Source organism: Myotis myotis, unplaced genomic scaffold (genome assembly GCF_014108235.1).
Source record: "Myotis myotis isolate mMyoMyo1 unplaced genomic scaffold, mMyoMyo1.p scaffold_m19_p_14, whole genome shotgun sequence".
Classification (NCBI taxonomy): Eukaryota; Metazoa; Chordata; class Mammalia; order Chiroptera; family Vespertilionidae; genus Myotis; species Myotis myotis.
This window is the reverse complement of record NW_023416318.1, coordinates 17,846,544-17,865,913: the sequence shown is the minus strand read 5'-3', so window position 1 is coordinate 17,865,913 and position 19,370 is coordinate 17,846,544. Positions and strand designations below refer to the sequence as shown.

The 19,370-nt window shown below is 42.6% G+C and overlaps 1 protein-coding gene across 5 annotated transcripts in view; it reads left to right on the top strand.

The window, feature by feature from the left end:
- The window catches only part of AFTPH (aftiphilin), a 66,349-nt gene extending 56,816 nt beyond the window's left edge, over window positions 1-9,533 (top strand). For 3 of the 5 annotated variants that reach the window (XM_036334355.1, XM_036334353.1, XM_036334354.1), the window contains 2 exons: window positions 1,274-1,397; window positions 9,030-9,533. In XM_036334355.1, coding sequence (XP_036190248.1) covers window positions 1,274-1,397; window positions 9,030-9,174 — 269 coding nt within the window. In that variant the 3' untranslated portion in view covers window positions 9,175-9,533. The remainder of the gene's footprint in view (window positions 1-1,273; window positions 1,398-9,029) is intronic. The other 2 variants (XR_004971814.1, XM_036334356.1) reach the window with 2 other exon arrangements.
- Window positions 9,534-19,370: the final 9,837 nt, after the last annotated feature.

The following is a 19,370-nucleotide window of genomic DNA, read 5'->3' as shown; positions in this document are numbered from 1 at the left end:
GGAGGATTTTTATAGACTTACAGCAAATCTAATACTCTAACACAACACAGCTTCATTTTGAATTCCTCTGACAAGATATTTGGTCTAGCACTAGCCACTTTGGCTCAGTGGACGGAGTGTTGGCCTGCGAACTGAAGGGTCCCAGGTTCGATTCTGGTCAAGGGCATATGCCCTGGTTGCAGGCTTGATCCTGCAGGAGGCAGCCAATCAGTGATTCTCTCTCATCATTGATGTTTCCATTTCTCTCTTCCTCTCCCTTTCTCTCTGAAAAAAAAAAAATTTTTTTTTTTTAAAGATATTTGGGCCCTGACCGGTTTGGCTCAGTGGATAGAGCGTCGGCCTGCGGACTGAAGGGTCCCAGGTTCGATTCCGGTCAAGGGCATGTACCTTCGTTGCGGGCACATCCCCAGTAGGGGGTGTGCAGGAGGCAGCTGATTGATGTTTCTCTCTCATAGATGTTTCTAACTCTCTTTCCCCCTCCCTTCCTCTCTGTAACAAAAATCAATAAAATATATTTTTTTAAAAAAAGATATTTGGTCTCATAGCTACTAGATATAGATATGAGACTATAGAAATATAATTAACCCTTGAGACAATTTTTATTTTGTCCAAAAGTAGTTCTTTTTTCACTTTTTCTGAGAACATTATACCCTCCCACTTCTTAGGAAAAAACAACTTGATATATAATTTATCCTTAGTAATAATTTAATGCTTTGAGTAATATCTTATTCCCTCGAATTGTCAGAATATTTAAACTAACCAAATCATTTACCATATTTGAAACTTTATATTACCTTCCATATCCTTTGGTGTGAAAGAAAAGAATGCAGGAAAATGGTCAAGAAGGTAGCAGGAGAAGGAGGTTCAAAAAATGTGGTTAATCAGTCAATTTAAAATTTGAGTCATCCTATTGTATAATAAATCATGTGCATTCTACTTATAAAACATTATTAACTTTCATATTGCAAACTAATCCAAAATTGAGGGAGTTTTCTATAGGAGATAGAATTTTAGATTGTTTGGATGGTATTATGTTAAAGTCTATACATATACCAAAGTAGAATTTTGAAAGTATTTTCCTATTTTATAAGAACTCTGAAAAGTGAAACTTATAATTTAAAAAATAAATACAGTAGTATAGTATACTAAAGATGTGTTGTGCTTATAAAAGACTCAGATGTTTACAGAACAGTTGCCTTTTGCATCTTGGGTTGTGGCTAATTGAGTGACCCATTGCAGCTTGCCATCACTGACTATGATTTTATACTATAAGGTGTGGATCCAGAGTTGTATGAGTTAACAACGTCTAAGCTGGAAATCTCCACCTCAAGCCTCAAAGTGACTGATGCATTTGCAAGACTCATGTCCACAGTTGAGAAGACAAGCACATCTACCAGGTAAGCAGTTAGTGTTTACCCTGACTTTGAATTCTGTGTTTAAACAGCCCAAATGGGAAAGCATTTCAGAATATTGTGTTAAGATTCACTTTATGTTTGTAAAAACTAATAATGCCTAATTCTATAAAATGGTGTCAGATGTTTAAAATTGAACTATATTAGAGCAGGCTATTTCATGAGAAACTAGAAAGGACTAATAGATGCGGATTTTTCTCTCCTCCCACCCCCAACTTTGTGGAGAAGAATTCTGGTTAAGTATTAAGATCATAAAGCCACTGTAGAAAGAGTCCCTCTTACCCTTCATAACTTCCTGAAATCTTTGGGAACCCAGTCTCACACTCCTAGAGTCATTGTTTTATTTTCTGAATTCTTACATGTGCAGCACCTCTCTTACTGAGGTTTCTGGGACCCCCTTCAGGGACATGGCCTAGAAAAGCAGTTATATCTCGGTGTCAGAACCAGATACAAGGAATGTTACGTGGGCCTTGTGTTTAGGATTCAGGAAGCCTTTAGTTTTACATGGTGAAGCACTGGAATAAGCCATTGCTTTGACGTGTTAGCCATAGGAGTAACCCGGTTCGTAATAGGACGCTAATCACTACTGCAAGAGCAAATATTGGTTGATTGGCATACCAGCTCTGCTGTCCCACATCATGATACATCAGCACTTTAAAATGTTTAATCTTTCATTCTACAGAGAGTTATTATTATTCAATTATGAAAATTATTTATAATTATGAAAATCCGTTATTTGTCTTGTAATTATAATTATGGATTAACTTCCCTGAAATGGATTTGTAGCATGCACATGCTTATTTGTCCACAGATTCTCTCCATTGCTCTCATTACCCCTATTTCTTCATAGTAAGGCTACCTGACACTGTTAAAACCTACTATTAAGTCAACCTACTTGTAAATTAAGCCAATGCTAGTTTTTTACTTGCTTTCTAACTTTTTCTATTCCCAAATAAACCATATTTTCAAATTGAAATTCTTCTCATTCAAGTTTCTCCATTTTTTCTATATGTGTTAACCAAAACCTAATGCACGCTTAACTTAAAAACAACACACACAAAAAACTGATGTTTTTATTGTTTGGGCTTTACCCAGCTATTTTTCGGACAGTCTTTTCTAAGGACAATCATACTATTTCCATTCCTTTTTTCCTCTGCAGTCTCACTGAACAAACTATTTATAGTAGAGTTATGGATGGCCCAATGATGAGAATTCATTCTTCGCGCCATTAGGAGGAGCTCTAAACCACATTAACTCTCCTAACTTTTTAGTTCATCCTTGAAACATGCTGTATGTACACTAGGGAACTTTTCCAACTCCTCTATCACTTTAAGAGGTTGTTTTGATGTTTTCCCTTATTCTATACTATTATGGAATGAATTAAAACTATAGCGTGTATCCTACTGACCATCAGTGTTGTGGCTGCGTTGAATTACTCTTTACTACCTGTCCAGCTTTATATTTAAACACAATAAATTGAAAAGAAAACAAGTTGCCAACTTTGTATTTTCTATTTTGAGGAATTGTTTGAAAATGGTGAGAAGTACAAATATTCACAAGTCTTACAATTTGAAGGTAATACTATAAAATTGTCCCCGTAAGTACTTCTCAATTGTACAGAGAAGAAAAAGGAGGTGACATATATGCCTCCAGAAAGCATTTTAGGTGTCTTGTTGTTTTTCTTTTGTTTCTGTCATTTTTGTGTTTGTTTTTTGAGTAAACTATAGAATGTAAAGCTCAGCAAAATCTTGGCTCTTGATAGTATATAGAAGATAGAGCAGAAGAGCATTGAGGGACTGTAGGGTAAGAAAAGGTTAAGAAATAGTGGTCTAGGTAGAGGAATTTTACATGTAACAAACAAGATCCCATCTTTTCTAAGTGCTTTGTATGTGTGAGAGAAAGCACATGTTTTATTTTTTTGTTTACCTTTACTAATAGAGAGAAAAATAATTTCTTAATTTTGGCCAGCTAGTTAGTAGCCACAGATCTCTAACTAAAGTTTATACAAGCCAAAGAACTAATTGTCAAAAGGGATACATCTTTTTTTTTCTTACCTTTTAATTGAGATAAAATTCATCCTTCTCAAGTGTACAATTCAGTGGTTTTCAGTATATTCATGAGGTTGCACAACCATCCCCACTATCTAATTCCCTAACATTTTTATCACTCCTAAAAGAAACCCTATACTCACTAGCCACTTTTCCCAGCCCCCGGCCACCACTAAAGTGCTTTTTTCCTTTGCATTTGCCTATTCTGGCTATCCTATATAGTAAAAGCCTAATATACTAAATGACTGGTCAGCCTTTTAACCAATCAAAGCGTAATATGCTAATGATATGCTAAGGCTGCTCAACTGCTCGCTATGATGTGCACTGACCACCAGGGGGCAGATGCTCTGACCCGGTAGGTTAGCTTGCTGCTGGGGTCCGGCTGATCGGGACTGAGCGAGACAGGCCAGACATGCCAGACATGCCCTGGAGCCCACCCGCGGCCAACCTGCCACGTCCAACCTCCTCCCCAGCTGGCCAACCTCCGTCGTCCCTCCCTGCCCCAATCATGCACTAGTGGGGTCCCTGCGCCCTCTCACAACCTGCCCTTTCGCAATCCGGGACCCCTCAGGGGATGTCGAAGAGCCGGTTTTGGCCCGATCCCATGAATCGTGCATCAGGCCTCTAGTTTCATATAAATGGAATCATACAATATGCAGCCTTTTGTGCCTGGCTTCTTTCACTTAGCATAATGTTTTCAAGTTCAGCCATGTTGTTGCATATATCAGTACTTTGTGTTCTTTTGTGGCTACATAATATCCCATTTTGTGGATATACCACATTTTGCTATTGCATTAATAAATTGCTGGACATTTGGATTATTTTTACTTTTTTACAGTTATGAATAATGCTACTGCATTTATTATGAGTTGTTGTTTTTTTAATATATTTTATTGATTTTTTACAGAGAAGAAGGGAGAGGGATAGAGAGTTAGAAACGTCGATGAGAGAGATCGATCAGCTGCCTCCTGCACGCCCCTCACTGGGGATGTGCCCGCAACCAAGGTACATGCCTTTGACCGGAATTGAACCTGGGACCCTTCAGTCCGCAGGCCGATGCTCTATCCACTGAGCCAAACCGGTTCGGCTATTATGAGTTTTTGTGTAGATAAATGTTTTCTGTTTTCTTGGGAGTGGAACTGCTGGGTCAGATGGTAACTCTCTGTTTAACTTTTTGAGTAACTGCCAAACTGTTTTTCCAAAGTAGTGGCACTATTTTACATTTCCACTGATAATGTATAAGAGTTCCCATTTCTCCACATTCTCACCAAGGCTTGTTTTTGCCTGACTTTTTGATTATAGTCATCCCGGTGAGTATGAAGTGGTAGCTCATTGTCATTTTGATTTGCATTTCCCTGGTGGCTAATGGCATTGAGCATCTTTTCAGGTGCTTATTGACCATTTGTCTCTCTTTAGAGAAATGTCTGTTCACAAACTTTTCCAATATTTTAATTAGGTAATTTGTCATTATTATTACGAGAGGCCCAGTGCACGAAATTCGTGCACTGGGGCTGGGGGGGGGGGGTCCCTCAGCCCGTCCTACCCCCTCTCACAGTCCAGGAGCCCTCAGGGGATATCCTGCCACAGCCGCCAAGGTGTTTTCATCAACACGGACTCCAGTCCCTTCACCACGAAAAAATGACAACTTTCTTTAGGCATTTTCAAGATGTCTCTTTCATAGGATATGACATTTCTTTTTTTTTTTAATCCTCATATGAGCATATTTTCCCATTGATTTTTAGAGAGCGTGGAAGAGAGAGGGAAAGACAGAGAGAAACATCAATGTAAGAGGCACACTTCGATTGGTTGCCTCCTGCATGATCCCTGCCCTGGGCCCTGGCCAGGGAGGAGCCTAGGTACATGCCCTTGATCAGAATTGAACCCGGCCCCCTGCGGGTTTGTGTCTCCACTCCGGGCCCCCCCCCCCCCCCTCCCGCGGGTTGTTCTCTCTGGGGCCGGGCGTGGGCCACCCTGTCTGTTGTTCTCTCAGGCTCTGGGCCCATGCCAGGCCCCTCCTCCTGAGCTGGTCATGACTGTTATGGCGTCCTGGCCTAATTTGCGTATTTTATATATATATGAATTCTTTACATATTCTGGGTACTGGGCCTTTATGAGGTATATGTTTTGCAAATATTTTGTCATTCTGCAGGTTGTTTTTTCACATCCTTGATAGTGTCCTGTGAAACATGAAAGTTTCTTAATTTTCTCAACAAAAGGGAAACTTTATCAAGGCCCCAGGGCCACAGGGTGCAGGCAGGGAGACCACTCTGTGGGCCAAGAAGATGGTGGAGGGGCCTTATTTACTCTTCTCCTTGGAGCATAAGTTGTTGGTGTGGCCACACTTTTTGCAGCATTTGACAGCATGATGGGTACGGGCAGGAGTATTGGCATACGTAACACTTGTGGCGGATCATCTTGCCGCACTTGTACTTCTGGGCAAGCTGGTGGAGGGAGGGCTCCTTGATGCCACCCTGCAGATGAAGTACCAAGTACAGGGTGGACTCTCTGAATATTGTAGTCTGAGAGAGGGGGGCCATCTCCAGCTATTTACCACAAAAAATCAGACACTGCTGGTCAGGCAGGATGCCCTCCTTTTCTTGCGTTTTAGCGTTGACATTCTCAGTGGTGTCACTGGGCTCGACCTCAAGGGTGCTGGTCTTGCCAGTCAGGGTCTTCACAAAGATCTGCATCTCTGCGTCTGCTGGGGAGGCTGCTTGGCCACCGCATTGAAGAGAATTAACAAAAGTCTCTTAGTTTTTATGAATATAATTTATCTTTTGTTGCTTGTGCTTTAGGTGTCCTATCTAAGAAACCAATGCCTACTTCAAGGTCAGGAACATTCTAGGTTTTCTTATAAGAAGTTTTATAGTTTCAACTCTTACATTTAGCTCTTTGATCCATTTTGAGTTAATTTTTTAATATGATGTGAGATAGGAGTCCAACTTTGTTCTTTTGCCTGTGGATATCCAGTTGTACAAGCACTGTTTGTTAAAAAGACTGTTCTTTCCCCTCATCCCCCATAGAATGGTCTTGGCACCCTTGTTGAAAATCAATTTGCCATAAATGTATAGGTTTATTTCTGGACTCTTAATTGTATTTCCTTGACAAAAAGGATAAATCTTAACTGGAAACACTATAAATGAAAATTAGGCCACTGCCTTTGATTTGAGAAAAGGTCATGATACAACTTTTTATTTTCAAATTCTCCATAAGCATGTTCTTCCTTATATTTTAAGAAAACTAGATCACATCAATGTGCAGTGACTACAGAAAAATGCACAAAGAAAACTTTTTCTTATTTTTAAATACAGCTTCATATCGCCTCCAAGTAGTGCCTCTGAAATAAGGCAATTGGTAGAAACACTAGAATAATGTTTACCAAGTATTCTTTGGGTAGACGGTTCTTCCTTTCCCATACCCCAATTGTACTCCACAAATGAGGAAGTCCATTGAGGTACAATTTTGTTACTGTTGTTAGTAACCTTTTATCATTGCAAAGCAGTAGGATATGTTGTAGAAAGTTACAAAATACAAGCCAACAAAAAATTTAAATTATCACATTCTTACCACTCAGATCACTATAACTTCTTAGAGCAAATTTTTTAGATTTTTTTCTATGTAAATATGCACATACTTGTGTTATTTTAACCAAAAATGAGATTTTTATAGTCCATACTGAATTAAATCTACTCTTGCAATCAGTGATCTCCATCTGTCAATTTCAAAAATTTTCATTTCATCTAATACTCAGGCTATATTCAGATTTCTCTGACAATGTCCTTTCTCTCTGCTTTGTCCAAACCAACATTCAATCTAATGCTATTGTACCTAGCTATTATGGCTCTTAAGTCCCTTTTAACCCAGCATAGCTACCCTTGATTCCTTTTGCTTTTCATTTTATAACATTAGCTTGTTAAAATGATCAATCTAGTTATGCCCAAGAACGTCCCAACCTCTGGATTTGTCTGTGTCCAAGTAGTATTTAACATGTTCCTTGATTCCCCTTCTTTACTGTAAACTGGAAATGATATCTGGAGGTTTGATGAAGACAGTTAAACCTTTGCCTAGAATGCATCATAGGTGTTGTGTCACATCAGAAGACACATAATGTCTGAGTGACTCCATCGTTGGTGATGCTAAGATTGACTTGGTGAGAGGCTAACCCTTTCCATTTTATACTTTCAGTTTTTTCACTTTTAAACTAAAAAGAGAACAATCTGCTTTTACTTCAGAATGATGCAGATATTGGTTCCCCAATAAACATCCACCTAATAGTTTGGCCACTATTTAAGTACAATGAAATGTAGATTTTTATCAGAAAAAATTCTGCTGAGAAACCCTAGAACTCAGTTCAGTATTGGTTGATCTGCTGATAGTTTCAGTGTGCCTAAAGGTGACCCCTGCGCCCCATTGAACAACTTTAACTTTGGTCCTAAAAGTCTGACGTTTGATTTGATTTCAGCCTGAATTTAAAAATGGTAACAATAGAAAAATGTAGGAATAAAATAAAGGTCTGCATCTCTTTCTTGCATTATCTCCTGAATTTCTGCTGCCCATCCCTAGAACAAAGAAAATATGTATCGTAGGTGGCAGGAATAACGTGTGTCACACCTAATAGAGTACCAACTATCCTTTATCATAAAAGAGGTCAGGCTTTTTAGAGTAAATGATTTTAAATGAACTTTGGTTTAAAATCAATATTGTTATCACTATAACTATTCTTTCAATATATTTAATTTCCTGGAAAAAAAATAAAGGTTGGATTACAATCATGTGCTCAATTTGTGCCACATTTGAGGTTTTGTTGGCATTTTTTGTGGCTCACCTGCTGGGAAGACATGAGTCACCCAGAGTTCTTCATATATGTGGTAGGCACCAAACTGCACATTTCTAGCACCTGGGGCCATTGTAGTAAAATGTATTTCATCTAGAGAACGCACAGGATTTCAAGATTTCCCCTGTTCCCAACCCCTCTGCCTATGTACATCCTTAGTGTCAGCAGCCGACCCTGGTGCTGCTGCATTTGGACCCTCTGTCTGCATCCCGTTGGGGCTGAGGCCCAGTGTTTGTGAACTGAGGGCTTTCTCTCCTGGAATTCCCCTTCAGGGATGAAGAGCGCCTGAGGTTAAAATGACTTACAAGGTCCTGTGCCAAACATGTTTTGTTTTATGTTGAGGTAGTTTTGGTAGTTTCACTGGGAGCAGGGGGAAATCCAGTTGGGCGAAGTGTTATTAGGGTTTCTGGATTATATTTCTGCTTAGTAGCATTCTGAAAATATTCCTAGCCTTAAAAGTAAAGCTGTGAGCTATACACGGTACATGTGCATATCTGTATGTACATGCCCAGCTATGATGAACATACATAAGTAAGGCATGCAACTTCATAAGAGACTTGGCATCTGGCATAGGAAGCACACAACACAAGAGTATCATGAGGTTCAGGAACCAGCAGAGAAAAAGGTGCTCAAGTCTGCATAGATTGCTAACTGACAGCGTGAGAGTGGGTGTTCCCCCATTTGGTCCACAGCAAAGTCGCATTAACACACTTCCTTTTTTGCATTTGTCAACAGGAAACCAAAAAGAGAAGAGCACCTGAGTGAAGAAGCCATCAAGGTGATCGCTGGCCTTCCCGACTTAACGTTCATGCATGCCAAGGTGTTGATGTTCCCAGCCACGTTAACACCTTCCACGAGCTCCCAGGAGAAAGCAGACTGATAGCAGATAGGAAGTGGACAGTTTCAATGGCTTTTCCTTCTCTCCATCCCTCCCCTACCATCAAAAGCATACCTGCTGTAATTAAAAAAAATTCAAGTTCAGCTGATTTGTTGGTAAGCCACACTAGAAAGGTATACATAGTAATGTATATTTATTTACATACTGAAGTCCTAAATTTATATTAGAAAAAATGTAAATAATCGGGGGTGAACATTTTTGAAGATTTATTCTTTTTGTGTTGCTGGGGTGTATACATTTATGTCTTTGTGAAATACACTGGTGGTGTCCTTCTTACAAAACTTTTGAAATAAAAAAAAAAAAGAAAATCAAAAACTCAAATCTCCACTGTCTGTGAAATCCCCTTCAGTCTTTTCAGATTGCATTGAATGTCCTATTTTTCATATCATATGTTGAATTACTTTTACTATCATATATAAGCTCCAAAGTCATTGTTAAGTGTGTGTGTGTGTGTGTGTGTGTGTGTGTGTGTGTGTGTGTGGTGGATTTGTTTTAGATCTGGCTTTTGTTAAAATTTTTGTGCTCTTTTTTAATCTTTTCAATCTGGCATATTGCTGTTTTACCTTTTGCAAGGTACTTCATTGATTGCTCCTTTGTTAAGGGTATGGATCATTGTCAGAACTTGATTGCAGGGGTTTAAAGAGATTGTGTGTCTGTTTTAAATCAGTTTGGTTTGGAGAAGGACCAAATTATATGAATGTCTTACCATGAAATTTACTTGTTACTGATTTTTTTTTGTTCTATCATACCACTATTTTTTGAGGATTTTGCACAGTGTAAATGACATAATCATAGATTGCTATGGTTTAGGCTGTATATACAGTAAAAACTATGGGTTTTAAATGTTTGGGGAAATTCCTATGGAAAAAAAAAAGAGAGATGTAGAAAGAAGAACTTCTAACAAGGGTAATGTGCATGCCCAAGGTCTTTGGAGATTTCAGTGTGTAAATTTCCTTTTAGCTTACACAAAAATAAAATAATTTAAAAGAAATTAGCCTGGTGTCTTTGTCCTTTGGTATCTGGGGAAAATGTAGTGAGTTTGGATGTGAAGTGTTACTCTGTGTTAATGTACTTCAGTTCAGAGGAAACCATTTGGTAGGGCTTCCTCTTTGTTGAAACCAGGAAGAATTCAAATCTGGCCCATAAGAACTGGATCAGTCATTTTAGTAGCTGGGCTGTTTTTTATGTAGAACACGAGATCATAAAAGAAATTCCCATGATTCATTATGATGTATCTTCATCCGAATTGGCAAGGTGAAGGAAAAATTTATAGGGAATTTTTTTATTTCCAAGAAAATATAGGCATGAAATTAAGGTGAGCAGAAAATTTCTATAAAGTGATTGTAAAATATTATTAAATATTGCTTCCCCCAAAACTCACATGACACATTTGATTAGAAATAGGCAGTCAGCAGCCCTGAAGCCCAGCCCCTCACATCTGCTATAGAATGTCTCGGTGGAACCCCTCTGCACCTCCGTCAGTGACAGAGGTTCCTGTGTTGCCAGGTTATTACACAGGCCATTGGGACAGTTGCCTGAGTGTCGTTTAAATACGGCCTAGAGTGACCATGCTTATCTCCCAGTCACTTCCCCAACTTTTTTTTTCCTTTTAGAGAAGGCTTTCCCTCAGAATAGTCACAAGTCTTCAGTGCCCGTGACCTTCATGGAAGGATAAGATACTCTGAGCAGAACTTCACATGTAAAAGGTTGCTTCTACAGCACATTGCAAAACTCAATTGTAATGGCAGCCTTCGCCAACCTAAGTTTAGAGCCTTAGCTGTGTTATCCTGAGGAAGGTAATCAACTCTGAGCCCTAATTATCTTTTAAAATGGAACCACCATTTTAAAGTTGGAACCACCAACTTTTAAAGTTGGACACCACCAACTTGTGAGGTTGATGTATTAAATAATAAATGTAAAACACTTGTAACATGAGTAGATAGGCAATAAATGATAGAGTCAGCAAAATTGTGAAGGCCTTGGGAACCCTGGTAAATTTAAGACACTCAAAGAAAGGAGCACTGCCCTAGCTAGTTTGGCTCAGTGGATAGAGCATCAGCCTATGGACTGAAGTGTCCCAGGTTCAATTCCGGTCAAGGGCACATGCCTGGGTTGCATGCTCGATCCCCAATAGGGGGCATGGAGGAGGCAGCCGGTCAGTGATTCTTGTCATTCATGTTTCTATCTCTCTTCCTCTCCCTTTCTCTCTGAAATCGGTAAAAATATATTCTTAAAATAAGGAAGAAGCACTGAGAATAACAAGTTATTGCATTATTTTAAAACAATCAAGTGGACCGTCCTCATAAAAGGAATCCTGCTTTATGACTCAGAGAATGGATGCTTCATTTTACAACCACTTTAGATAAGGAAGGTTTCCCTGTTGTTAATCATATTGGCTCTGGATGTTTTAATCACAACAGATAACATTAATATTGGATTGTCAGGTTAAAGCCAGGGCTGTAGTCACCCTAAAGTGCTCAGCTCTTTTTTGCATTAGACCAGGACTCCAGTCGCCCCAGAAAGTAGTAGCAGTGGCTGCTGCAGGAAGAGCCTTGAGTACCCTATGATCTCGGCCCAGGGAGAGTCTGTCAGATGCAAGCTTGTCCTGGTCATCAGCTGTCCATTTGTCTTTCTCGAAATCAACCAGGAGGACTCTGCAGAATTGGGGAGAAGAAACTAAAGAGTCAGCAGCCCTAACAGCCGAATCGCACATAGTGGGGGCTGGTTTAGCAATCAGCTTAAACCCGGCTCACTCATCTCCTAGTCTCACTGGATGGCCAAATCCAAATAGCCATACGTAATTCCCCAGTCAGTCCAAGCCAGACTGGGAAGTATAGGAGAAACTTTTTTAGGTTGAGCCATGTGTCACTATTATTTTTTAAATATGTTTTTATTGATTTCAGAGAGGAAGGGAGATGGAGAGAGGGATAGAAATACCAATGATGAGAGAATCATTGATAGGCTGCCTCCTGCACGCTCCCTATTGGGGATCGAGCCCACAACCCGGGCATGTGCCCTGGTTCATGGGTCAACACTCAAACCATTGAGCAACACAGGCCAGTCACTACTATTTTTATGAGTCATTCTTTTATACAGAAACTTGTTTTTCCCTCTACATGATTATCATGTCCTTTAGAACTTGTCATCTTTCTGTTCCCTCGTGTTTCTTGAATCAGGATTAGTCTTCGCTGTAACAAAAACCCAAAATGCTGCGTCTCATGTAATAAAACTCATACTTGTGTTACATTTGAACTTTGAAGTTGGAATGTATCATACAATTGGATAGGGTATACATTTATTTGGCAGTGGTTTCTTTTTCTTAGTGATGTATAAAATAATGCTATCTTACAATCAATGACAGTGATGTATAAAATAATGCTGTCTTACAATCAATGACAGAGTTGATGAAAAATGGTAATGGTGGCTTCAACAATAGAAGCTTATTTCTCTTGCCTGTAGAACAGAAGGAAACAGTCTGGGGCTGGTAAAGAGGCTTCATAAGACCATCAGAGAAAAGCTCTTACTGTCCTGTTGCACTGTTCTCAACACGTGGTTTGTACCTTATGGTCCCAGGTGGCTGTTGGTACAATCACCATGCCTACAGTCATCATGGGTGAAGGGTATTCTCCTCCCATTAAGGACAGGTTCCATAAAGTATATGCATGATGTCCAATTATATTCTATTGGCCAGAGTTCAGTTGTGGCACCATATGTAACTGCTAACAAGACTGGGACATACATTTATTCTGAGTTGCAGTTCAAGAAGGAGTCTAGTAGTAAGGAGAAAGGAGAGAACAGAGTTTGTAGGACAACCATAAGTCTGAGCCATACCTGTTTTTCACCTCTCAGCCCATACAAACAGCATCTATCTCATTGAGTAAAGGAATGCACAGAGAAACGAGTTGTCTCAAGCTACAGCGATGCTTCAGACTGGATCTGTCATGTTCCTGGTGCTTTTCTGGGGTGGGGGTCGCGGTGAGAATCTAGAGAGGCCAGCACTGGGGCCTTTGGGGGAACATATGCTAAGATAAATCACGGGTGGAAGGGGACTAGGAGTTGTGTGTTCTAAATATAATTGCCAAGAAGCAGCTATAAGATCTTGGATAATCCCCTTTTTAAGTCTCCCATCCCTCATGTATAAAAGAGGGGTTTAAGTCTATAGAATTGAAAACTAAGGTAGGGCTGGAACATTGGCTGGCCCAGTGCTTTGCAAACCACTCCCAGGAGCCCTGCTTCCGTGTCCTGCAGTGAAAGGGTGTCCAGCAGTAACACCTTGGGCTGACAAACTGGAAGGAGGGATTGCAGAAGATCTCATTTGACAAAAGGGTGGGTTCCATTGCTAGCAAAAGTTCAAAGCCAATGATGATAAAATTCTGAGAGCTGGAGAGTGAAGGCTGGACAAGAAAACTGACTTGCACAACATTACACATCTGTAGCCAGAGGCAGGACCTGAGCCAGTTTTCCTGACTATTGGCCTTTTCATTTACACTCTCCTGAATCTCCTCTGGAATGGTGGTCAGTTAGCCTTTGCCTGAATATTTTTAGGGACCTTGTATGGCCCCTGAATTTCACAAGACTGCCAGACACGGGCTCTGCACTCGGCCTCCTCTCTCTGAGTCCTCCCAGTAACCCTGAGAGGTGCCTGAACTGAACGTGCCTCCATTGCCTGGTGAGGAAACCAAGACATGCAGCATTCTGTAACTTCCCCCAGGTCCCTCAGCCGGGAAGCAGAAGAGCCTGAACCCCGGGTCTTTCTGATCCCAGGGACTGAACGCTTAACCGGAGCAGAGTGTCAGCCTCTCAGTGTGGCCAGGGCTGTTGCAGCACCTGTCCTCTTGCTTTATGATGACCAATTTGCTCATCTCTCTCCCTCCGGCTTTGGCTTCAGGCTCCTGGGTCAGCTTCTGGGTCATGTTTGTCCTCTGGTCCCTGGCACAGTGTCAAGGAGTGTTTGCTTCCTCACCCATTTTAAGCAGGATACCCTGGGAACCAGAACCGGACAGGGATCCTTCCTAAATCTGGGCTTTGCCTTTGCCAAAAGATACTGAGAACCCCACCTCAAGTCCCATCTGAACTTTTTCAAAATATACCCTACTAGAGGCCTGGTGCATGAAATCTGTACACTCAGGGAGTGGGGGGGAGAGGGTGGTCCCTCAGCCCAGCCTGCTCTCTCTTACAGTCCAGAAGCCCTCAGGGGATGTCCACGGGGAGTGGGCCTAAGCCATCAGTCAGACATCTTAGCGCTGCCGCGGAGGCGGGAGAGGCTCCTGCCACCACCACTGTGCTCAGCCAGAGCCCGGTTTCTGGCTGAGTGGTGCTCCCCCTGTGGGAGCACACTGACCACCAGGGGACAGCTCCTGTGTCGAGTGTCTGCCCCTGGTGGTCAGTGCGCATCATAGCAACTGGTCATTCTGCCGTTCAGTCGATTTGCATGTTAGCCTTTTATTATATAGGATACTATCAATCACCAGTTCAATTCTGCAAGCTCTGAACAAACCCAAGCACCTCTTGGCGCCTGAGAAAGGTCTGAGTGTGGCTCAGAGAGGCACAGATAAACCACACGCTTAGGACCTCAGACAAAGCTTGATATTCCTGAAAAGAAACGTCACACTGGTAGTCATTAAACTCGAGTGACATGGCAAGGGCACCTGAAGCCATGCTCCATGTTGAAACCTGCCTGGCCATCTGCCAGCTTTCACCATCCCATTTACCCCACCCCCATCCCTAGACAAAGCAGGACTAGCGTGTTGGGGCTGGAGTTGCTGCAGGCATAGTAGGTGGCTCCTAACCGTGAGGTTCTTGGCCTAGACACCCCATCCTGGGACCCCAAATCCAGCAGGATTATCACCACACTAGGGGCTCTCTTTCATTATAAAGTCAAGCCTCGGCTGGCTGGAGACATTTGACCGAAATGAGTATTTTGACTCAGCGGGACGAGAGAAGTGTGGCCCAAGGACCGCCCAGCTCCTCACTCAATGCTCCCTCCGGTCAGGGGAGCGTTGCTCAAGTGGGTTCTCGCTTTGTTTCACTTTATTTTTGCTGCGTTGCCTTGGGAGCCTGAACTTTGATCTGGGTGGGATTCATTCAGGGGCTCAAGAGATTGACACAGACCAGTGCTCCCCCTCCTGTCAGAATGAACTGTGCTCCCTTGGCTCAAAGAAGAGGCCTGTGCTCTTCGCCGGTGACCTGCTACGCCCCGGCAGCACCCCTGTTCCACCCCGGTCCCTTCTCCCCCCTCCGGTTTAATCGCCTTTCCCGGCTGCCCAGGTCCTGTCAGGGAGGCCACAGCTAGAACCAGGAACACAGAGAGGCCTGTCTCCCTTCAGCTACTATCTTGTAACTCCCTCTTAATTTACAATCTGTTTGCTGTTTCAGATGTTTGGAAAGAAAAATCCTTAGTCAGCAGCTCTGGGAAGCTTCATTTGCAGTGAAATCTGGACTCCTCTTTCCCAGCCCGGGTTTTTTTTTTTTTGGTTTTGTGGCTGGAACCTAACATCTGCGAAGCAGGCTGGCGTGCTCACAGGCCGGTCACCAGATACCTGTTGAAAGGATGCAGTCAGGGGTGGGAAATCTGGGCACAGCCCACCCGGGACAACAGGTGTTTATCTAACAACAGCCTCCACCAACCTGGAGGTTGTGGGGAGAGGAGCACGGACGAGAAAGGGCGGCCTGTCCCAGCTCAGGTGCTGGGGGAACCCGCCAGGAAGCCCTTTCCCCAATGACTGACAAGAAAGCCATTTTCCCAGCTGCAGGGGCGTGTCCGCACCCTGGTCTATACCGCCCCGGCTGACCTCTGGGGAAAGGGTTCTCCCAGGCACTTCCAGACAAGATGACACAGGTTGTCATTGTCTTTGGTAGCTTCTGAAGGCTGTGAGAGAAAGGGACATGTGCTCTTGTTGTAGATAATCATGTCTTCATGGAGCCTGGTAGGGAGCAATAGACCCCCTGGACTTGCAGCGTTAGCACCCTGGTGGCCCAGGGCTTTCCCATGTGGCTGTCCTCAAGTGCTCACCGGCCCCAGCACAAAGGACCCCCGAGCTCTGAGGCCACAGAAGATCCGGCCGGACTATCGCTCTGGGAAGAGAAGCAGGAATGAGGTGACAGAGTTTGAGTCCTGGCACTGCCACTTCCTTCCTAACTGTGACACTGTGAACCGGGCTGTAAAATGGGGATAGGAATTCAAGTAAAAAAATACCATAATTGCCCAGCCAGCATGGCTCAGTGGTTGAGCATCAACCTATGAACCAGGAGGTCACAGTTCAATTCCCAGTCAGGGTACATGCCCGGGTTGCAGGCTCAATCCCCAGTGTGGGGCATGCAGGAGGCAGCCAATCAATGATTCTCTCTCGTTATTGATGTTTCTCTCTCTCTCCCTCTCCCTTCCTCTCTGAAATCAATAAAAACATATTTTTAAAAAACAAACCAATTTCTTAGGTGTGATAATAGGGTTAGCCGAAGAATATTTCTTAATTTTGGATATGATGTTGGTATGTGTGGGTGGACATAATTTACTCTGAGATTGTTCAGCAAAGTAAACAAGTAAATAAAATCTAAGATCTCTAAGTTTCAGCTTGGTTCCAGGGAGGAGAATGAGATGCCCCAAGGAATACAACTACTTAGGAGAATTAAAGAGGCAACTTGTGTTAAACACTGAGCATGACACTTGGAAATACGGCTCAATAAATGTTAGCTATTTTTATTATTATTATCACTAAGTTCTTATTGGGTGCCTGACTTGGGAGCCTTTTAGGGTACCAGCTGTTAAACATGCAGCACCCAATTCAGTGAAATAATTAGGGACCAGCAGGCCAGCTGTTCATGATTGAGGGATTATGAACAACCTACTTTTGCCTTAAACCAAGAGGCTACGGAAGTAGCTGAGTTCCAAGATCCAGCCACAAGGAGATGCTGAGGGGACTCGGGGAGACCTCAGACCTTCCTAGGCAAGTCCTTAAAGGTGACCCTGGCTGACACCCCACCCGTGTCTTGTGATGGACCTATATTTTCAATTGTTCTGTGGTGGCTTGAAGGGTGGGTGGGACGGAAATGTGTTAGGCTGGGGTATTCAGCCAGAGCCCATCCTAGGAGATGAACCCCACAAAGACTGTCCATTCATTTCTTCAACTTCAATTAAACACCTACTAGGTGCCAGGTGCTGGTGCACATTCCATCCCTGATCACACAGAAGGCCCATATGCTGGGGTTTGTCAAGCACCTGGGCCTGGCAGAGCACAGGAAAGTGAGTCATATTCCTTGGGGCATCTCATTCTCCTCCCTGGAACCAAGCTGAAACTTAGAGATCTTAGATTTTATTTACTTGCTTATTTACTCTGCTGAACAATCTCAGAATAAATTATGTCACTGCCTCCTGCCGCCCCCAAACACACACACCAACATCATATCCAAAATTAAGGGATATTCTTCTGCTAAGCCTGTTATCACACCTAAGAAATTAACAATAATTTCTGAACACCATTCAAAATCCAGTCTATTAAAATCCCCCAAATGTCCCTAAAATGTCTTTTATAGGTTGCCTTTTCTAACCAGGGTCTGCTAAAGGAATATGCATCCCATCTGGTTATATATTCCTTTTAATCTAGAACAGTTCTCCCATCCTTTTATTTTTCATTGCCTCGATTTTTTGTTTTAAGAGACCAGGCCAGTTGTCTTGTAGAATGTCCCACTTTCTGGATTTATCTGATTGTTTCTTGCTGGTGTCCTTTAGCTTGTCCCTCTATCCCCTATATTTCTTCTAATAGGCCTTAGTCCCTTCAGGCTGCTTTAACAAAAATAACATAGATTGGATGGCTTATAAGCAATAGAAATTTATTTCTCACAGCAGTGGAGCCTGGGAAGTTCAAGATCAAGGCACTAGCTTGGCTAGGTTCTGGTGAAAGTCTGCTTCCTAGTTCATAGGCAGCTGTCTTCTCACTGTGTCCTCACATGGCAGAAGGGGTGAGGGAGCTCTCTGGGGTCTCTTATAAGGCACTAATCCCATACATGAGGACTCCACCATCATGACCTAATTACTCCCCAAAGGTCCCATCTCCTAATATCACTGCTCTGGGGGTTAGGATTTCAACATATGAATTTGGGAGACACAAACATTGTCTATAGCAAATAGTGTAACCTTCCTAAAGGTCAACATCTTCAAATATCTCCAACTTCATCCAGCTTTCAGCAGAAGATTTGGGGCTCTGCAAAGCATAGGTAGAGTAGGGAGGGGGGAAGGGAGAGGAAGAAAGAGTCCTCTACACATGACACGAAGACCCAAGCACACAGCCAGGGAGGACCACAGGCTCCGGCAGAGGGCTGGGCTCATCCAGGAACCTTGACATCCCCAGCTGTGGGAACTGGCCCTGCAGGTTATCAACCAGGATTGACCACTTGGTGGTCGACCCTCCTTCCTCTCTGGACCTTCCCCAGGCCCCTGCATGGCTCCCTCCCTCACTCCTTCAGGCCTCTGCTCAAAGAAGCCTTTCCTGTACACGCCCAGCTCTCTCCAGCCCCTGCCTGCTGTGTTTTTCTCCTCAGCACACATTACCACCTGACATATATGTTTTGTTTATGTTGTGTTAGCTGTTTCTCCTGCCAAGACTTCATTAGGACAAAGACCTTTGTTGCCTGTTCACTGCTGTGTCCCCAGTGCCTAGAACAGCTTCTCATATAGAGAAGGCACCTAATAAAAAATGGATAGATGAATGAATGAATGAATGAATGAATGAATGAATGAATGGGCCCCACAGCAAGTAGGCCAATTCCAAGAACATAATTGACGTCAAGTAAACAGATGTTGTTTGGGTTATCATCTTCCCAGAAACATATACTAAAATTCTGAAACTACGCTTAATGTTAAATGCTGGGGGGGGGGGGGGGAAATCACATCATCCATGAATAAAAACAATAAAACCTCCCCTGCAAGCTATCTGATCTCCCAGCCCACAGTCATCCCTGCCACCAGAGTTTGGGTAACTCCTGGATCACTCAGCTCAGGGTGAGTCCAGGGCCTCTTGGTCATAAATACCATTTAGTCCCACTCAGCAAATAAGAGTCCTGTGACTTACGATGTTTGGCAGGGAGGATGATCCCTCTGTCTGATTTTTTTTAAACTTGAGTCTGTTGTGTTTTTCCCTTCTTTTTTTTTTTTTAAGCCCTCAAATGCCGAACAGGTGCTGTAT